Source organism: Chelonoidis abingdonii, chromosome 4, assembly GCF_003597395.2.
Source record: "Chelonoidis abingdonii isolate Lonesome George chromosome 4, CheloAbing_2.0, whole genome shotgun sequence".
NCBI classification, from domain to species: Eukaryota; Metazoa; Chordata; order Testudines; family Testudinidae; genus Chelonoidis; species Chelonoidis abingdonii.
Window position 1 is genome coordinate 58,681,622 of NC_133772.1, and position 22,186 is coordinate 58,703,807.

A 22,186-nucleotide genomic window follows, 5' to 3' on the forward strand; every position below is an offset into this window, starting at 1 on the left:
GAAGAAAAGACGGTTACTCACCTTTGTAACTGTTGTTCTTCGAGATGTGTTGCTCATATCCATTCCACACCCGCCCTCCTTCCCCACTGTCGGAGTAGCCGGCAAGAAGGAACTGAGAAGCGGCGGGGCCGGCAGGGGTATATATTTGGCACCATAGCGGCGCCACTCCAGGGGGCGCCCTGCTGGCCCGCTGAGTGTTGCTAGGGTAAAAAATCTCCAACGAACGTGCACGTGGCGCGCGTACACCAACTGGAATGGATATGAGCAACACATCTCAAAGAACAACAGTTACAAAGGTGAGTAACTGTCTTTTCAGTACTGAGGCCCATGTTGGATCATTGGGCACCTTCAGGCTTGGTGCATGATGCTGCTCCATGTTCTGAAGCTGGCAATTCCCCCTAGAGATGGAGAAGCTGTTCCCCTCCTTGTGCCAAGGAAAAAGTTTATAAGACCAATTGAGATCACTAAGTCTCATGATGACTCTTCTTGGTCTAAGAAGAGTACGGATGGGTGCTGTGCTACTACTGGCATGCGGGATGGAACAGGTCCTTCTAATCACTCCCTGATACCATGTATACACGCGGGATCCCATACCACTTACTCTGGTTCTGATCCTGGAACATGCGTTGAGTCTGTACCAATGACATCTATGCTGACACCAGCTGTTTCCACACCAGTGGCATACCAGGCAGCAGTGGATCTACTCTGCCTCGCAGTTCCAGACTCCCCACTCATGACAGCCACAATCTCATTGGCACCATCTAGACATGTCACAGAACCTCAGTGGCTGTTGGTAACATAACCTGATCTTCCCCTGCCACAGACTGCAGAGTTGAGACTGGGGCTAGGTCTGGAACCGAGGAATGATACATTCCTTGTCACTGTTGTTGCCTTGGCAACAGATCTGTTTTCGGATGATTTGTCATCTGTGTCGGGAACTGCACTCTCAGCCTTCAACTACAGTTTGAGTGTGCCTAAGAATGTTAGGTCATGTGGCTGCATGCACAAAGTTAGTCAGGCTGCGTCTTGGCCCTCTCCAAATGTGGCTGAGGACAACTAGCTATATGGTTGAGGACAGTACAGAACAACATATGACAGGAGGTCCTCTTCTCTCAGTTTCCACTGCCCAGGACCAGAAATATGGTCAGAGCTTGCATGTTGCACTCAGGTCTCTCTGTATTTCACTGTGTTGCTCTTCCATGGCTAAATGAGGAATAGGAACAATGTTTGGAGGCTGTGCGACAGGTTTTACTTAATAATAGGAAGCCCTCCACCAGATTGGCCTATTTGGCCAAATGGGAACATTTTTCAGTGTGGTCACTGGTCCTCAGGGTTCAACCAATGTTGACTGGGATTCAGGACTTCTTGGCGTACTTGTTACACCTTCAGTCTTCAGGTCTTGCACTTAGTCTCTTGAAGGTCCATGTGGCTGCAATCTTGGCATTTCATCCTTCCATTCAGGGGAGGTTGTTATTTTTGAATGCCATGGTAGCAAGGTCCTTGAAAGAAGTCCTTTGTCTCCACCCACCAGTGAAAGAACCATTTCGTTTGTGGGACCTCAGTACAGTTTTAGCGGCTCTGATGGGATCTCTGAGTCTTTGGCATCTTTTTTTCCACTTCTGTGTCAAAAGATTGCATTCTTGGTGGCTGTGACCTCCATGAGTTGCAGGCTGTGATGACAGAGCCTCCTTATACTCAGCTGTCTAAAGACAAAGCAACCTTGCAGCCACACACTGAGTTTTATGTAAAGTAGTGACTCAATTTCACCTGAATCAAGCAGCGTATCTACCTGTGTTCTGTCCTAAGCCACAGACAGACAAACTCTGGAGAAGCAGTATCTTCATTCACTGAACGTCAGGCACTGCCTCTCCTTTTACTTGGACAAGACTAAACTGTTTTGTGCTTCTCATTGTCTGTCATATGCAGACTGGAAGAAGGGACAAGCCCTCTTTTTGCTGACAGTCTCCACGTGGATAACTTCCTACATCTAGACTGCATACAAAATAGTGTGAACTATGGTCCCTTAAAAGCTGCAAGCTCACTCTATGAGGGCACTAGCTATGTCAATGGCTTTTTTAGGTGAAGTTTCAGTATTGGACTTTGCAGGGCTGCCATTTGATCATCTGTGCATATGTTTACCAACTATTATGCCCTTACTGCAGCATGCAGAACAGGTATGTACTTTGGTAGAGCAGTCCTTTTTAAGTAGGCTCCAGGCCCCAGGCCCCACCTCTCGTGTGTACTGCTTGTGAATCACCTAGGTGGACTACACAGCTGCCATCTACTCAAAGAAGAAGAAACAGTTACCACTTCTTTGAGTGATGGTCCCTATGTGTATTCCGCACACATGTGTGCATGTGTGCCATGTTCCTGAGTCCAGAAGTTTTCTCCAATCAGAGTTCATTGACCTGCACATGTGCAGTGTCTTTCCTCGTGTTTCCACCCAAGGGTATCAGGGATGGTGTGGGTTGACCCCACTACAGTTCCTTCTTACCTCCCCATAGCCTGAGTTGGAACCCCTATTCCTCCTTTGCTCTTATTTGTATATACCTGTGTAAGTATTTTTTTCCATAATTTTATAGCTTAATTTGAGATAGTTTAGCATTGTACAATGTAGTATAGAACCCCAGTTGGGGGGAAGAACCCTTTGCTACCTAAGGGCTATGCACAGGTCCCAGGCTTCAAGAACTGCATCTCCTGCCCTCATTCCTTTTTCATTAGTGACGAGCATCAATGGTGCCTCTAGTGTCTGGGTGAGATGAACATCTCAGTGAAGTGTGACCCATGTAAGTCCTTCCCGCCAAGAACTGGAGAGACCTGTGAGCTCCAACTCCGTAAGTTCCTGATCAAAGAAGATTTGAGGCCCCAGACTCACTGTGATCCTGGCCAGGGAGACACCCTAGTACAGTGGCCTCGACCAGGGCCGGCTCTACTGTTTTCACTGCCCCAAGCAGCAAGCTGAATTGCCGCCACTGACGGCAGGGGCAGTCCGTGTGCTGTTAGGGCGGCATGTGCGTTTCCACGGTGGCGGCAATTTGGCGGCAGCTTCTGTCTTCAGACAGAAGACGGAAGCTGCACCGCCGCAGACAGCTGAACATAGAAGCTGCCGCCGAATTGCCGTTGCTGCGGAAATGCTCATGCCGCAGAACCAGCGCCAAAGGGTAAAGTAAAGAAGAAGCAGGATCCTTTGGTACCATTGGTGACCATGGTGCTGGGAATCATGGAACACCCAACTCCGAGGGTAGTTCTGGATGTTCCATCGGTGCCACCTCACTAATACGCGGACTGTCTCTACTCCTGTCAGGCCTGTCCATTCTCTGGGACATTCCTGTGCCTGAGGATGAACTGTTGCAGGAGAGGCCCCTTCCCCATCCATCAGATCAGGATCCCCCGGTGACAACAGTCTTGCTGTTTTCAATGGAATAGTTGTCTGACTTAGAGGAATCCCAGGACATAGCCCAGCCAATGTCCCTGCCACAGCACACGAACCCAGATGGACAACCAAGGCAACCTTATCCACCTGGGTATGACTCTCTTTCTCAATACCCCCCTCCTCCCGAAGGTTGGCATCACTTTCAGTGGAGACTGCTGAGACCAGTGGACCTTCTCCTTCTGGCCCTACTGGAGCCCCTGGGACCCATATTACAGATGTCTGGCACCATTCTTATTGTTTCTCTCCCACTCACCAGCTGGCTTCGTCGGTATATGAGGAGAAAAACACAGAATCAGTACTGCCAGTTCCGACTGGAGCCTCCTCATCACTGGATCAGGCAGTCATCCCTTTGCCACCCTCTCGAATGGATGACCCCCGTCAATACCAAGAATTTCTATAGAGTGGGACTAGTGATCTATAAATTCTGCTGAGGAAGTCTTGGATCCCCAGCATCATCTCCTGAATATTCTTCAACTTCAGAGACCAACCAAGATGGCCTCCTAAACAAGAGTTTGGCACATGCCTGTGTCATGTTTCCTCTTCCCATGAAAAAGCCAAGAGATGCTATTTCATGCCAGGCAAAGGGACCAATTTCCTTTTTATACACCTGACCTCTAATTCACTGTGGAGTGGGTTCAACAATAGATGTGGAGCGGGCTCAGCAACGTCCACAGAAGTCCAGCCTACCAGACAAGGGGTCGAAAAGATTGGATCTCCTAGGCAGAAAGTTGTTTTCCTCAGCCGGGCTGAAGTTTTGCATAGCCAACTACCAGGTGCTGTTTGCTAAGTATGATTTCAGTGTCTACAGCAAGCTGGCAGAATTTAAGGACAAGCTCCCTGAGGCTGACAAGGCCCAGTTCCAGGCCTTGGTAGATGAGGTGAGACTGATGGCAAAGGTGGCCCTTCAGGCCGTGGTGGCACAGCTGACATTGAATCCTGTTCGTTGGCCACCAGACTGGTTATATGCAGAGACTCTTGGCTCCAGTCTTTGGGTTTCCTGAGAGAGGTTTAAAACACTATTGAGGACCTCCCTTTCAACAAAGCCAGTCTTTTTAATGACAAGATTGATGAGTCTCAGCATTCCCTGAATCACTCATGCTCCACTCTGTGGTTGCTTGGAATCTACACCCTGCCCCCCAGGAAGAAGCACCAGAGGCGGCCTTCAGACCACAGCCACCTAATGCCTACCCATCCTACTATCAACAGCCACCTCCCCACAGATGGCAGAGGTCCCAGAGAGCTCACTTCTGAGCCCTGGCCACTGCCACCTCCTCAATCCTCTTCCAGCTGAAGTCAGAGTCATTTTTGGTTGAGAGCTGTGAATCACCTTTGATGCCACCTACCTCACCCCCTGTCATCTTTGGTGGCCACCTTGCCCACAGTTGAGGCAAGATCACCGTAAACAGTTGGGTACTGGATATTATCCATCATGAATACTGCACAGAGGTTCTTTCCTTCCCACCTCATCACCCTCTCACCTGACTCCCTTTGGGGATTCCTCTCACCAATTGAGTCTCCAGACTCCCTGCTTCTCAAGGGTGCGATAGAGGTCGTCCTGCCTCAATACCAGGGGAGAGGGTTCTACTCACCGTATTTCCTCATCCCTCACAAAGGCGGAGGGTGGAGGGTCATCCTGGATTTTTGTCAGCTAAATATATTAATCAGAAAGCTGAAATTCTGGATGGTTACACTGATATCGATAATTCCCTCCCTAGGAGGAATCATGGTTCATTCCTCTTGCCATGAAAGATGCATACTTCCGTGTGGACATCCACTTGTCTCACAGGAAGTTCCTGAGATTCAAGGTGGGGTAGCAACATTACTGGTTTCACATCCTCCCCTTCGGCCTAGCAACAGCATCAAGTGTCTTTACTAAGGTGTTTGTAGTTGTAGCGGCCCAAATGAGATGCCGGGGACTTGTACAGTATTCCTGTACCTGAATGACTGGCTTCTTAGTGGAACAATCATAGCAAGAAGTTGTCTTCATGATTTAGTCTCTTTGATGCCTCCTTAGGGGTCTGCGTGAATGAACATAAGTCTGTTTTGTCACCTACACAGACAATAAACTTTAGAGGGGCTCTCTGTGTGAGCCTTCCTTCTGGTGGACTGGTTTTCCACTATGAGCACCCTGGTTGCCTGCATTCACCACAAGCCCTGCACCAGAGCACACCAGTGCCTCTCTCTTTTGGGACACATGGCCGCCAGCACCTACATGACGCCCCTTGTGAGACTTCACCTGCGGTGCCTAAAGGCCTGACTTTGCTCTGCCTACAAGCCAACCAAAGACCTCATAGACGCCAGGGTCACTGTTCCCTTGGACGTTCTGGCCTCTCTCATTTGGTGGTCTGATCCATCCAAGGTAATGACCGGGACCCCTTTCAGCCCTCCTATACCAAGGGCCATCATCGTGATGGATGCTTCCCTTGCAGAATTGGGTGTTCATCTTGATCACCACCTGGTGCAAGGTACATATACATCACAGGAAGCCAGGCTACACAAAAACATTGTGAGACTCTGGGTAATCCATCTTGCCTGCAAAGCCTTCCTTTCCCTCATATGCTTCCTCCACGTGCAGATCCTATTTGACAACATTACCACAGTGGTCTATGTCAACAGGCAGGGAAGGGTGAGATCTTACCCTCTCTGCTCCTAGGCAGAGGAATTGCTGTGTCAGAAACCAGGTGACCATACAGGTTGTGTACCTCCCAAGTTCTTAGAATTCCCTGGCTGACATACTGAGCAGGACTTTCTGCATAGACCACAAGTGGGAACTACCTGACACAGTCCTGACTGATCTCTTTGCGTGGTGTGGTACTCCCTGATGAAACCTCTTTGCATCACAAATTAATCAAAAGCTTCCCATCTACTGCTTGAGGGCTGTAGGCAGATACTCACAGGGTAATGTTCTCCTGCTCCCCTGAATGGGTGCCCTTCAATATACCTTTCTCCCTGGAAAGTTCTCCAGGACAGACTATCATCATTCTCATAGTATTCTACTGGCCCTGGCAGTTCTAGTTCACAGACCACCTGAAACTCTCCACCAGTCAGGCTCCAGTCATTCCTGGATCTTCTCAAACAGGACCAAGGGAGGCTCAGGCATCCCAACCCAGGCTCTCTTCACCTTAAGGCCTGGGGTTTGGATGGGCATCTATAATGGGGTGTCCACCCCACACAGGATTGAAAGGGGTTAAGATGGCCTGGCTGGCCAATTAATTCCCCAGGCTTTACATGGAGGAGGAGCCAGGCAGCAGGGAACTAACTGATTGCACACAGGCTCACCTTTGCAGGAACAGATAGAGCCTATAAAGCCAGGAAGGGGGCTTCAGGGAAGTAGGCTGCAGCCACTCCTTGAGTGGAGGGAGTTGGGAGGCTGGCAAACCCAGAGAGAGAGGAGGCCAGATAAGTATGAAGGCAACCAGGGAAACAGCACCAAGGGGTAGGACCATGTAGAGATCTTGGCTGCTTGTTATAGGATCCTTGGCTGGAACCCAGTGCAGTGGGCAGGCCTGGATTCCCCTACCAGCCACTGAGAAGTGGCAAGGATGTTGGAGTTGCCAGACAGATAGTGTGTCTGGAAGGACTTTGAATTCCCCAAAAGGGGAGAACCTTAGTGACCTGGCCAGAGGGCCAAGCCACAAAGAGGAGACTGGAGCCCGTGGAGTGAGAGGCACCAGGGCATGACAGCACCGGTGAAGACACCACCAGAGGGGTAGCGCAATACCTGGCAGGGATAAATTTCCAGGACAGCCAGCAGGAAGTGCCACTAGTGGTGAGTGAACCCTGTGACAGTGTCTAACATAGAACATGCATGTTCAGTCTCAGTCCAATGGATCCTTAACCAGAGCAGGAAAGAGCCTACCAGAATGTGCTATTTGACAAAGTGGCGCCTCTTCTTGAAGTGGGAGCACTGTCATCCCATTGTCTTGACATGGTGACCATCCCAGTTGTCCTAGATTATTTCTTCACCCTGAAAACATTGGGTTTAGCCCTCAGCTCCCTCTTTGTGAACCTAGTGGCATTTGGTGCCTTCCTTCCCATAGTGGAGGGATGCTCTATCTTCATGCACCCAATGGCAGTATATTTATGAAAGGTTTGGTCAGAACCTTCCCACTTGTTGTCAAACCCATGCCCGAGTGGGATCTTAACCTCGTCCTCTCAGCTCTCACAGAACCACCCCTTGGAACCTATGGCAACCAGAACCATGACTCACCTTTCATGAAAGTTGCATTCCTACTAGCTATCACTTTGTCCAGATGGGCCAGTCAGCTAGTGACTATGATGGCAGACCCAACCTACATGGTTTTCCACAAGGAGAAGATTTCACTATGCTTGTACCACAAATTCCTTCCCAGGGTTGTGTCTGAATTCCATCTCAATCAATCAATCTACTTACCTGTATTCTTTCCAAAACCATATGCCTCGCCCTGCAACTCCCTTGACATCAGACATGCCCTAGCATTCTACCTACAAAGAGCTAGGCCCTTTAGAAAGTCTCTGAGATTCTCTTTGTTGCCATTGTGGAGAGATCAAGGGGACAAGCCATGTCCTTATGAAGGATCTATAAGTGGATCTCGGGCTGCATATTGTTCAAATACTTGAATGCTATAAGATATCAAACTTCCCCCTGCTGGGAGTCTTACAGCTCACTCCACAGGGACACATACTGCCTCCAGTTACAGTAAGTAACCTCCTCTTTGAGCTGTGATACAGACATGTATTCTGCAACCCACCCTCCATCCATTCTGCATTGGAGTCTATACTTTTGACATATGGTTAGTATGAATTGAGGAGAGTTGTGGTGGCACTACCTCATCTAGCCAGAGAGGGGCTACAGCTACGAGGCATGAGCACCACTCCACCTACAGATACTCCTAGGCAAAATTCTCTGGCCCCAGTGCACTAGATGTGTGTATATCTGCATCACATCTCAAAGAACCACAGTTACAGTAAATAACAATTTCTTTTTGTAACTGCAATTTGCTTTTTCATCAAAGTTATGTTGTTTTTTGTGGATCATCTACAAGGACTGAAAAAATGTCTGGAGTAAGTGTCATGGGGCTTGAGATTGCCCCTGCACATGGTGCTGAAGGATTCGATCCACTAGTATTGTGTTAAACTACATGCTAACTCAGAAAAAATAAATTAGCAGGTGAAGAAAATTTTTCCTTTCCAACCTGACAGGGAAAAGTTGGTGTTGGTTTTGGTTCATACATTTAGTGCTATTGTAGAACTGTGATAAAAGTAAAGCATTTACATTGTTTTGTGTAACTATTAACTATATTCTGTTGTCAGAGGAAATAAGTAAAATTTAATCCTACTTCTCTAATAATAAAATTAATCCTACTATGTTCTAGTGTCAAAGTATAGGAATAAAATTAATCCTACAGAGGGAAAAATTTAGTATGTTGTTTTAACATCCATTTTTAATTTTATCCACTATTGGCAATGAAGTTACAAACAAGGATGTTTACCATGGAAGAAGAAAAGGTACTGTGTGCAATTGCATTATTACTCTAATTTATCATTCAATGGAAGAAATATGTGACAGGTGTTATAAAAATTTTAAATGTACATTATATTTGTTTTGAGTATAAACTATAAAAGATCATAATAATAATAATAATAAGCAATTATTATTTTTATAACAGTAGTGCCTAGAAGGCCCATCTGAGATTAAGTTCCCAATGTGCTAGGTGCTGGACTAAAATATAGTAAGAAAATATTAATAATGCATATAAGTGTACTAGTTTAACTGCACAATATTAAATTAAGCATAGAATGAAAACTGCTGATGGTTTTCATAAGGTTGACCTGGCTAAATTTTGATTTAAGTAATTGTACTTGCCTAAAATTCCTCTTGTTTCAACTGGATAAAGTATTTTTCATCTCTGATCTTAAATAATTGTTAATGTGCACTCTTTTAAATGGTTGCTGAATTTGACCCCAGAGGTGGCTGAATTTTAATGATCAATAATGATCCATATACAGTATATAGTTTACACTTTCATTTAAATAGCTGAGTACTACAGCTCTTGTGTGCTCACACAATGGAAGTTATACAGTATTGGAAGTCAGTGGCTCAGTCGTCCCTAGGGCAAAACTCACACTGTGTAGGTCAGAACAGCAAGATCAGGCCCTAAGTTTTAGATCCTTCTGGGTGTAAATTAGTACAGTATTAATATTAGAATCTCAATTGTGGCATCTAATACTTTTAAGGCTTTGTACTACTTGCATAGCAAACCCTATATTTAATCTATAAATTGCAAGATTTGTGGGAAAGCAGTATTAATTTTCTAATGTGTATACCCAATAATGTGTCTTGTACTACTACAGTATTCTTACATATGGAGTCTCATTCTTGAGTACTTTATAATAGCCACATTTTTAAAGAAAAGAAATTAAAACAAGGAAATTATATTTAAAACTATTAAATAATGTTAAGGTTGTGACCAAAGATAGGAAACTTAAAGTCAGTATTAATATTCTTAACCTTTCCTCTTGTACCATTATTAATACATTAAAACTTAAAGAAAATAAATCATCTCTAACATGTTTTGGTGTAAATTTGAATTACAACTTTAGTATATTTGTGTACTTTTATATTTATAGTTTTAAAAAATTAAATATTCATCATAGTTTTTACTATATGTTTTTCTTTTATATAAGATTCAGAGGTTACAAAGGTGTGAGTTTTGTATTTGTATTTGAACAGGCATTTGTAGTTTTTAGTCTATGGGTGGAGACTCCAAGCTGACGAATAATAGATAGGTGTTTATCTGATTTTTTTTTTTTCCAGCTGTATTCCCTGATATTTGACCAAGCAACAAATAGATATAACCTGCAAAGGAGTCTGTTTGATTTTACTCATTATTGAAGAAAGGCTATTACAGTTAATTACCCTTCTCTCTTCAGTATCACCAACATACTTTGTCTTCTAATTTTAGTATGCTTTAGTGGTCACAATAAGTTTCCTGCTACATGTAGCTGAATCTGTAGTTGCTTTAATCAACTCTCTTTAAAAGGAGATTCTAGCGTTACTTAGATACTTTGGCATTTGGTATAATCTTTAATAACCTACAAATAGGAGTATACACATTACACATTACATTGGAATTTTAAGAACTGGTTTCACTAAAAAACAAGACAAAATATGTGGGCCTTGGTTGTGTCCCATGATGAAACAGTACAGAGGTGTGCCACCTGAGACATAATGCCGCCAAGAGCTTCTGCTCAAGTCTTGTCTACACACACAAGCTTGCATTTGTTTAACTAAAGGAGTGTTTAAAAATTGGTTCAGTTAAACCAATGCAAAACTCTTTTACAGACACTTGTTTTAAGAGTGGCTTATGTTGATTCAGCTGAATTCATTTCTTTAGCCACTTACGTTAAACCAAAATAAGACATACTTAAACTGAAACAACTGTCTGCTTAAATTCGGTTTTTACACCAATTTAAGTTAAACTGGAGTAACTTTCTCATGTAAACAGGCCTTCAGACCTTATCTACACAGAAAATTGTACTGGTTTAACTAATAGTATGTTTTTAAACCAAGATAGTTAAACCAGTACAAATTTGTGTGTGGACATTCTTATTTCAGTTTAGCTTCATCCTTTTTTCTAAATAGGATTAATCAAAATAATAATAAATTCTTTAACTGAAACAAGTGTGTCTGTACATAAACTTGCACCAGTTTACCTACCGGTAAATCCATTTAAAAATATGTTGAGTGTAAAGCAGTGAGTGCCTTCAAATTTATTGGTTAACAGTATCCACTAGAGGGAGAGGAGAGCTCTTTTTAGATTGTACAGCATCTCCACACACTCCTAGGTGTCACCTTGGTTGGTGCTTTCCAATTTTCCCGACAGCTGTCGGTGAAGTGTCAAATTTTGCACTGATTTTATACCATCTTCAACAACACCAAAATCAGTAATCACTTTGATTTGTACTAATGTAATTGCATGAGTAAATTGACCCATCCTCTGTTAACACAAAGGACAAATTCTGCACTAATATTGTATGCATTCCATTGAAATAATTTTACTCACACTTCAGGAGATTGCGTGAGATATAAGTCTGCACATAATTTAACCAATAGCATTCTGGAAACTGAAAGAAAGAACACACTAGAGTTGAACATGTTGTTGTTCCAGGGACAAAGGCCCAGATCCTCAAAGGTATTTGGCCCCTTAATTACAATTGATTTCACTGGAAACTGGGAGTCTAAATACCTTTTGATCTGGGCCAAAGTCTTTTGGCTTGATTCTGCGCTCAAATCTGGAGTGACTGCACTGAAGTGTTTTAGAGTTTCACAGGGTAATTGAGATCAGAATCTGACCCATTATATTTGCTGATTGAGAAAACAGAAAAAGTTGTTTCTGAGAAGACCTTGGTCCAACGTATAGATCAGTGGTTCCCAACTTGTTCCACTGCTTCTTCAGGGAAAGCCCCTGGCAGGCTGGGCCAGTTTGTGTATCTGCCGCATCCACAGGTTCAGCCGATCGTGGCTCCTAGTGGCCATGGTTCGCTGGTCCAGGCCAATGGGAGCCGCTGGAAGCAGCGGCCAGTTCGTCCCTTGGCCCATGCGCCGCTTCTAGCAGCTCCCATTGAACTGGAGCAGCGAATAATGGCTACTGGGAGCCATGATTGGCCGAACCTGCGGACGCGGCAGGTACACAAACCAGCCCGGCCTGCCAGGAGCTTTCCCTGCAGAAGCGACAGAACAAGTTTGGGAACCACTGGTATAGATAAATGGCTCTACATTGTGCTGTTTTGGTATTTAATATCTTGGTTCAAAACTGGCAGGATTAACAAATTATCCATTTATGCCTCACATTTCTCTGCCATAAAGGAAATAATCCACTTGGAGTCCAAAGTTCCCAGACTACTTGTAAGCGCGGCAAAAAAATCACCACTGTGCTTTCAGTTTTAATCTCTTTTTAGCAGATTTCTAAATACTCCAGATATTGACTTAGCTAAATGCTACATGATTGTTTTGCATGCAGATTGTTCTCCATGATCAAGAATCTATCACAGTAGAGTAGTGCTTTATATTCTTTACACTTGTGGTTGACAAGTTTTTGTCATAATATGTTTGGTTTTTCCAAATGTTAAGGTATGACTTTTGATTTAAAGGGCAAATATCAGCTTGCTATAGAAACAAAAGAAAAAGAAATTGATGGGCTGAAGAAAACATTAAAAACTTTACAGGTAAATTAACTTTATTGTTAAATGCAGTACTCATATAGCTCTATTTGTTAAGTGGAAAGCTTTTCTTTGTTTTTAAAGGGGGTCTTCTAGGAGCCTTTACTTTACAGGTGCACCTGACCTCTGAGCAGCCGGGTGCAGCTGCTGCCTGAGTTTCCCTCACCAGTCCACAGTCTTTCTTTATTTCTCAGGGTTTTTTAATTTTAGTTCTTCCCTTCTAGGAGGACTTCAGGGGAATAAAGTCCTAATGAAGTATAAAACACTGTCCATTGCTCTCTCTGGGACACAGCCTTCCTCTTTCTTTGAAGTCTTTTCTTCTGGCTACAGAGAAGTGAAGGGTTTTTTCCCCCACTCTCTGGAAGCCTTCGCATGGGACTCCTAAACAGGTGCCCACAATGGTCCTCAAGCTCATACTGCTACTTTTGCCCCTTCGCCTGGTTTTGCCACAAGTTTACCATCTTCTCCACATAGTGCACAACTAACAAACATGTCTCACTCAAACTCTGACCCCTGCCTGACAAAGTCACTATTTGCATTGATTGAGGTTGCCACTGTTTGAAATCAGATCAAACTACACATTTCAAGCTGTGAGGTATAGCATTTTATTTTGTCTACGTGGGGCATTGCATGGATGCAGCTACAGTGGTAAAGTGGGCACAGTGGCTGGAATGAGGCCAATCTCCAGTGTAGACAAGGCTTTTAAAAAAATATTTATATCAGAAGGTAGCTAGTAATAGCATTGTTTTTAAAGGCAAAGAAAATGAGATACATTCTGAGATTATCGACTTAGAGAGCATGAGTAGAGAATGTTTAGTTTAAGGAAGGAGAGAATTACTGACAGTGGAATGTGTTGCTAAATTTCAAGTTTTGTCAGCTCCTAATTATTTTCCTTCTTTTGGCTGAGTAGACTAGTTATTTATTCTGCTCTGGGCAAGAAGATAGCTATGCTTCAGATGCTCACTCTGCAATTGTTGATTAACTGGAAGGAGAATTTTCAGTAAGATTGGTGGCATTTGTTTTGTAATTGTGCTAGAATACCTTCTGTGAAGCCTGGGATTTTGACATTTCTGAAAGTGATTGTTACAAGTCAGCTGCAATATGACTTGAACTCCAGTACTGCCAGCATCAGGCTCTTGCTCTCACTTTTTATGGGACTCAATAAAGAATTAAAGGAGGGTAATATAATTAATGTCAATCATTTTTTTTTTTTTTTTTTTGCTGAGATTACAAATTTGGTTGATAAAAGTAATGATACTTAGACTTCTGTAAGGCATTTCACTTGGTACTGCATGACATTTTGATTAAAAAGTTAGAATGATATAAAATTAACATGGCACACAATAAATGGATTAAAAGCTGGCTGACAGTTCTCAAAATGTAATTGTAAATAGTGAATTATCATCATCATCTTTCTAGTAGAGTCTTGCAGGGATCAATCCTTGGCCCTACCCTATTTAACATTTTTATTAATTGGAGAGGGTTCAGAGAAGAGTCATGAGAATAACCAAAAGATTAGAAAATGTGCCTAACAGTGATAGACTCAGGGAACTCAATCTATTTATGTTAACAAAAGAAGGTTAAGGGGTGACTTGATGACAGTTTATAAGTACCTACATGAGGAGCAAATATTTAATAATGAACGCTTCAGTCTAGCAAAGAAAAGTATAACATGATGCAATGGTTGGAAATTGAAGCTAGACAAATTCAGGCTGGAAATAAGGCATACATTTTTAACACTAAGAATAATTAACTATTGGAACAACTTACCAACCCATGAGAGCCATGGTGGATTTTCCATCACTGACCAGTTTTAAATCAATTGGATGTTTTTGTAAAAGATCTGCTTTCGGAATTATTTTGGGAAAGTTCTATGGCTTGTGTTGTACCGGAATTCAGACTAGATTATCACAATAGTCCCTTCTGGCCTTGAAACCTATGAATGAATCTATGAATTTATTATAACGTTTTTGAAAGATTGATGGTGGTGCTGCTTCTCGTTTTTCACCTTTTGAAAATCTCTTTCCATTACTACTGGTCAGCATAATAAATTGAACATTGGATATATTTTTTAAAAATTGAAGAGATGACATAAGCTTCATTTCATCACCTGTCTTATAAATCAGAAGGTACTAGGAAGGGCAATCATTGCCCTAGTGTTGGCTTGAACTATATTGGCAAATTAATCTTGAGATGGTGACACTGGCACTCATATGCCATCATCATAGCTTTGAACACTGCTGACATCCCTCTGGACAGTAATTTTGTGTAGATCCCTGCTGCCATATATGCACAAGCAACATCCTATCATGTAAGTGGTTTAACACATTCAGACTAGTGCTGGCATGGGTAAATGGTATTATTTAAGGAGAGACACCTTGGTATTATGGCCCAACTTTATCATAAGTACAACATCTCATGCTATTTTTGTATATGGAATTATGACACTGAAGGTTGGGCACACAGATTTCTTGGCTAGTTACTATGGCTTTGGCTATGTCTATAGACCTTACAGCAGCACAGCTGCACCATTGAAAGATGTCCCATGTATCTGTCTTAGGTCAATGGGCGCTTTCCCTTCAGCATAATTAAACCACCCCCAACAAGTGTCTCCCATTGACATAACACTGTCCGCGCCGGTGCTATTGTTGATGAAACTTATGTCGGTCAAGGGGTTGTTTTTTCATACTGCTGACTGGCAAAAGTTTTACCAACAAAAGTGTTAGTGTAGACAGAGCCTTAGTTTTAGGTTTTCTTTTTTTTAAGAGTCTCACATTTGCAAGTATTTATAGTGTTATTGGATGCCTAGATTGTTTCAGTTGATGTTGTGATTTATCCTCAAAAATTGTTTATATTATTTCTGTTGAACCAAAATCAATTAGCTAAAATGTGGTCAAATCTCTGGATCTGAATGAAACTCCAAATCAGGTTCCAAATACTTTCTTTATTCTGTCTCATTGCATACTATCCTTTTGGAGGGAAAAAAGATAATTTAATTCTTGTCAATAAACTCTTAAAGGAGGGAGGAAAATTCTAAAATTCTAGTTTGAGTTGATAATTGTTCTTGCTCTCCCTCTATCTGGCTCTGATTCAGCAACACATTTAAGTATGTGATGAAGGAAGAATTACTCTAAATCAGCAATTTTCAAACTATGGGGCCAGCCCTCCCAAGGGAGGCGTGGGAATGTGTCAAGGGAGGAGCCAGCTTTGTGCTTTGCTGTTTTTTTGTTTTGTTTTTTTTTAAGAGCTCTGGCTGTCAACCCGAGGTAGCTCCATTCCCTCACCAGGAGGCAGCCCAGCTCAGGCTTTCCTGGAGGTGGTGGGGGTCTGGCTGTCAGCCCTGGGGTGTCAGCAGCAGCACAGAAGTAAGAGTGGCAATGGGGCACTAAGTCTGCTGTGAAAAGCGATATTCATCACTTTTCACATTTCCACCCTTACTTCTGTGCTGTTGCTGGCATGGTGCTGCCTTCAGAGCTGGATGCCCAGCCAGCCAGCAGCCGCTGCTTTCTACTCTGCCTTCAGAACTGAATGGTGATATATGTACTTTGGGGGAGAGCATAAATGACTACAGACACAAAGAAGGGGTGCCTGATCAAATAATTTGAGAACCACTGATCTAAATAATGTAGAGATTTTTTTTTAATTGCCATAATTGGGAAAACAGTAATTTATTATTGTTGTACATATTTTCATGGTTCATCCTAATGTTTAAGTAGCATTTCTTGTATTATCAAAAAGGTCATATTTGAAACCTTAATAACTTCTTACTGTTTTTCAAGAACTTTAAATTGTTTATATTAGAATTTCTAACAATGGGTAATTGGATCTAAGGTTATTAATATTGTATTGCATATTCTGTTCTTCTTAACTTTACTGCATAGAGTGGTATCTTTGGGTGTCATACTCTACATATTTAATCATCTGGTTAATGTTGAAAATATTTTAAAAGTAAAAGAAATTCCTCCACATGGCTAACCTTCTGTGTAAAGCTTGTAAGGATTTTGTTTTTCTTGTTCAAACCATGACATAGAACAGGTGGTGTATAGTGTAGCTCATGGTCTATTGACCATGATACATAGATAGCTAGTGTAATAATGGTTCTCGTGGCTTTCCTTAAGTAAGATAAACTGAAATAAAAAATATTTCACAGGATGTTAAGAATTTGATTTAAATTTATCAATGCAAGTATATTCATAGTTGAGGTTTAACCTCCTTAACCCAGCCTATTATACCTACATATAACAGTGCATGTAGGGTTCAGTCTCTGCATTTGGCAAGTTCTATAGTGTGCAGGGCTTAAGGGAGCAAGAGGTCACACCAGTGTCTGTAAGCCACCTTTTTGTTGCCCTGAGTTGTACCCATTTCAGCCCCTGGCATGAGTTAGAGCAGCCTCAGCTGCCCATAAGCAGATTCAGGAATTAAAGAAAGAGAGGGGAAAGACAGGAAGATAGAGTGCAGTGTGGGAGGATGATGGAGAATGAAGGAGAGAGCTGGGGAGTGTGTGGGGGGAAGGAATAGGGTGGATAAAACAGAGGGTCCGGGAAAGATAGGGCAAAGAGACAAAGCAGGAGGAAAAAGGGAAAGAATGGAGGAGTTTCCAAACGCAGCTGTGGGATCCTCAGTATGAATTCTTAAATACTATAGGTCTGCATTCTTTTCTTTAAAGTAAAATTTCTGCTCAAGATTGCACTCTTAGTTTTTAAATCACTTTCCTAAATCGTCAGAATTCCACCTTAAATTGATTCGTTGTTCTCTAGGCTTCCTTCTCGATAAAACACATTTTTGCACAGGGTCTACATAAACAAGACTCTTGGTAATTATATTTTTTCTTTAGTCATCTTTTGTATCCCTGATTGTACTTGAGGGTCACCTCTTATTTGCAATCTTCACTTGAGACTGTATGTTGTGGCCAGCCACCATAACTGTGCCCATGATGGCAATCTTAATCGGCTATGAGTATTGTTGTTGAATGAAATTAAGTACTACTTTCCCAGCGGGGTGAACTCATTTCCATTACAACATTACCAGATGAAGATACTGTAAATTTTAACACTGATCTTTCATATGCTGGTCTGGGTTCATCAATATCAAGGGGATAGGTGTCTTATTAGTACTTTAGCTAGGACCCTACTAGCTAAACTGAAACGTGAATGCAAAATTTTAGTGCAAAGCAAGTCTTTTTATTCAAGTGATAAATCTCTCATAATATGAATTAAAAATTGAAACAATGTCAATCTCTTAACAACAGAAACACTAATGAATGCCTCTGTTTATGCTTACCAGTGTTGATGGGTTAAAGTGTACAAGATTCAAGAATTGCAACTAAGGTTCTAGTTATTTTTTTATGGGTGGTAATCTTTGAGATCTAAGATCTTCAAGGTCTAAAGTCCACAGGTAGTTGGTAAATCTCACACTACTGCAAAGTTTTTGTATATCCAAAAATAGTATTTAATTTTTAGGATTGTACATTCACATATTCAAAGGTCCAGGACAGTGGCTATACATCTAAACATTTGATCACTTCTGCAAATGATACTAATATGTGCTGGCAGTATAATAATGCTATAGTTAAAGGTATTAAAATATCACTAATATTTGTATATTCTATGAGATAAAAGATAAGGGATCAAATGTTTCTAATCTTACTCAGGGATTACTTGACTCAAGATTCTCATTGACACTGGTACTCTACAGTGGATATTACTGGAATGTAAAGTATTATATTAATGACTTCAAATGGGAATTTTTCATTAATAAGAAACACAAGAGTTATACTAAAATGTCTTTATTTTTCAGGCATTTATAATAGCTATTTATCTATTTGTTCTGAGTAGCGGACAGGTTCTAAGTTCCTCTAAGACTCAGATATTACTCCAATTTCTACTTCTTCTTTCTCCCTTGTTTCTTGCAAAGGCCCTACATGAAGGTGATCTTCCCTCTAGTGAAGACTGGTTATAGCTCCCTCCAAAGTCTATGCTGATGGTGAGGGAGAAATGTATATCACTTTTTAGCGCTCCTACCATCTGTTGACTTATGAATAAAGTTTGGTGTATAGAACTTAAACTTAGATCCCTTCATTTTAATTAATACATAAAGATTTTCTCCTACTCCTTTTGAAGTCAATAGGAATTTCATCATTGCCTTAGTTGAAAATTAGACTGAGATCTAATTTATTTATAATAAAATATGCTGTAAAACAAGTATATTTAAGTAATTGCAAACCATGAAAAAGTTTCACAGGCACCAGTAGTTGACATTTTCACATTTGGTCATCAAACCTGGTCTTTAATTCTTGTAATTATATTTAAAAATGTACTAATAAAATATTGTGTTGATTTATGTTATGTTAAACATTATTAAAATAATATGTATGTCATAATACAAATGTATGCTCTTTTACATTAATTTGTTTGCATTAGAATTTCACTGATCTCTTTTGCATTCTTTACTTATTTAAATAAGTGCAATATTATAATTTAGTCTTACAATAAAAGAACCATTACAGTAAATGAACCAAAAAAGGGTATTACTACATTGGGATGAACAACATCTTCAATACACATTGAAAATATAAATGAAATATTTAATATGTATGCCTTCTTCAGTAAAGATTGGTAAAGAAAAATGATATTGTAACATTAACTGTGTAGCTTTTTTGTGTTTTTACAGATTTCAAAATACACTTTACAGAAGAAATTAAATGAAATGGTAAGAAACTACAAAAACTGTAGAAGACCATAGAAGAAAGAGGCCAAGAATTTTTAGAATGACAAAATGATGACAGACTGGGAGGGCTGTAATGAAAATACTGACCGAATTTTAGAAATAAGCTATGAAAAGTAACTTTGTTTAGACCTAGCTAAAAGAAAGAGGTCACATAATCTTGTTATATGTAAAATACTTCAGTTTTTTTCTCTTCTTTTTACTGTATTCTGACAATTGCAGAATTGTTTATAAAAACCTTTAATATTTGGAATATTTTTTCTAAAATTGAAATATTCCTTAGTTTGTAGCACATATGTAGTTTAGCTTTTGCTTATTAGAGCCAGTAAAGATTCTTTTTACAGAACATAAAAAGAATAACAATATTACATTATCCTTAAAATTATAAGGCATGGCCTGGAGTTGGCTGCATTAGGATGGGATAGTCAGGGACAATGATATGTCTAAAAGTTAATACATTAGCAAAAAGGATGACATGGGGGGGATAGAGTTATTTTTAATATTAATTCCCCAGTAGAGTTTATATTTGATCCAAGGAGACAAAAATAAGAGAGACAACTTACTCCCTCAGACATTGAATATAGAGTGACAGTTTAGTCACTCTGAATCCTGTTGTGTGTTTCGGGAAGTGAAAGAGTGAGCTGCAGAAACATTCCTAAGCTTGATTGAATAGAAGCTGTGAAAATTCTGTTGCTGCTCAACTGGAAAGAATAAAGATAATATTGTCAGACCATTATAAACTGTGATTTTAATTAAGAAGCTCAAAAACTAGAGTCCAGTTTAGCTTTAAGTACCATGACATTTGTACTGAAAGTCATCTTCAACGCTACAGTGGTTTTACACAAAATGTGGTGAAATTGAATAATGTGTCCTTTGACCTGGGAGATAAGGCTACAAGTTAAAAGATCAAAGGCAACATAAAATGTGTTTTGTCTTATTTCACTTTTAACTTGCATTTGTTGTTAAACAAGTACTTGTAATCCGAAAAATGTCAAAATATACAAAATTATTGAATTTATATTTATATCCCTTCAAGTACTGTCTTTTACTGAGCTCCCATGTTCCTTCTTCCATATGAAAGAGAATAATATTTAAATTTCAACACTTTTTGTCTGCAAACTAGAGGTGTATTTATACCTCCTAATGAAATGTTACTTATTTATATATCACTGTATTTTATGGTGTGTGTGTGTGTGTGTGTGTGTGTGTGTGCGCATGTGCGTGCGCGTACACACATGCGCGCGCACACACACACACTCATAATCATTAAAAAATTATCTTTAGATGCCTTGGAAACACTCAAACACTACAATGCTGATACACTGTAAGAACCTGGATGAATAAATAGGTACTTGTAGTAATTTCCTAGAAATATGTGGGAAAACTTGTTAGAAACCCCTTTTTTGGACATGTCTCTACTTTCTGTAATTCATATTTTCTTAGCTCTATTCATAATAGGTGCTCAGAATCTATGATGATAGGGGCCAGATAAGGAGGTGGATAGAAGCTCCATTATCTAGCTATTTGTGTAGCAATGCAATAATGCATTTGAGATTGGGTCAAGTTCTGACAGCTTTACTCCTTGAACAGTCCTGTTGAAATCAAAGAGAGTCTGAGAGAATAAAGATGATAGATTTGTAGCCATTGTGAGCGATAGTGGCTAGTCTAGGGACTTTGAGATTGTCGTGTAGAAAATAGATAAACAAAGAGTTCTTAGCAATTCCAAGGTATTAGTTTTTTGATGCTCATTTATATGCCAGATTATTTCCTTCTTTATAATTCTGTTAAAGAAGGGTCAAATTCTGCCCTGGCTAGTGCATTGAAAATTAGCAGAAACAATGCCTAGTTCATATTCTGTACCTTAGAAAACCTGCCAGCCTGGATAGCAACATTTGCTTCTGCTGGGGACTGGATGTGCCATCTTGGGCTTGTGCACTCTTTTAACCTGTAAAACTACAATCTTCACACATTCTGTGCACACCATACGTAATCACGTTGTGCAATCAAGCTCGGTGTGGGAATCAAGGTTACTGAGGGTTGTTATCCATTTATGATACTGTCGTATAAATTACGTTGGAATTTTTAACCAACAGGACAAATATTTTGTTTTTGTATTTGAAAAAGATTTTAGAAAACTTTTTAAATATTAATAGAAAATTTTAATGTCATCCTTTTCATTCCCTCCTGTTTCAATGAAAACAAGGGCCCTGATTCCCCAGTGTAGTATCCTAGTTTTTATACCTGTGGATTCTAGTCCGTGGGAGGATGAAGACAGTATTGGGGATGATAGTGTAGGCTTGGTGAAAGGTGTCTCCTGTGCCATGCCTTCTCCCTGTAGCTGACATAGAGGAAAGAGGTCATGGCCATGTCTTCCCCTTAATCTTGCTGATTCTTAGCAGCCATTATCAGTCCCTCAGCAGTTAATGTAATTTAATGTGTTCTGATGCTGGATTGGCACAGAATAGACTGAAGGTGAGCTTTTTATCATCTTTGTGCGTCCTCCCTGGCCTGCACTGAGTTATCCTCAATTATAATTGAGGATCTGGGCTAAGGCTTTTAGGTTTTTCCCCCTCTCAAACTTTTCCCTATAGTATCTGAAATATGTTGCTATGCATGAAAACCAAGGAGGAATATTATATATAAAGTAATCAGTCTAGTTTCACTCTCTCTAAGTTGAGCATTATGAAAACAGTAAACACTCTAATTTGCGAAAAATAAATTATATTTTATAAACTGTTTCATTTTTAATAATCTAAAATATTAGGACACACAAGGAATTTTTATATGAATAAGATTTTTTATCTTGGCAGTCTCAACATTTTTAGGAAT

General features: G+C 40.7%; 1 protein-coding gene across 1 annotated transcript in view; it reads left to right on the top strand.

Annotated features, from left to right (window-relative positions):
• Positions 1-22,186, top strand: part of CCDC73 (coiled-coil domain containing 73) — a 133,011-nt gene that overhangs the window by 47,863 nt on the left and 62,962 nt on the right. The window contains exons 4-6 of the mRNA XM_075065847.1: positions 8,885-8,920; positions 12,566-12,640; positions 19,304-19,342. Coding sequence (XP_074921948.1) covers positions 8,885-8,920; positions 12,566-12,640; positions 19,304-19,342 — 150 coding nt within the window. The remainder of the gene's footprint in view (positions 1-8,884; positions 8,921-12,565; positions 12,641-19,303; positions 19,343-22,186) is intronic.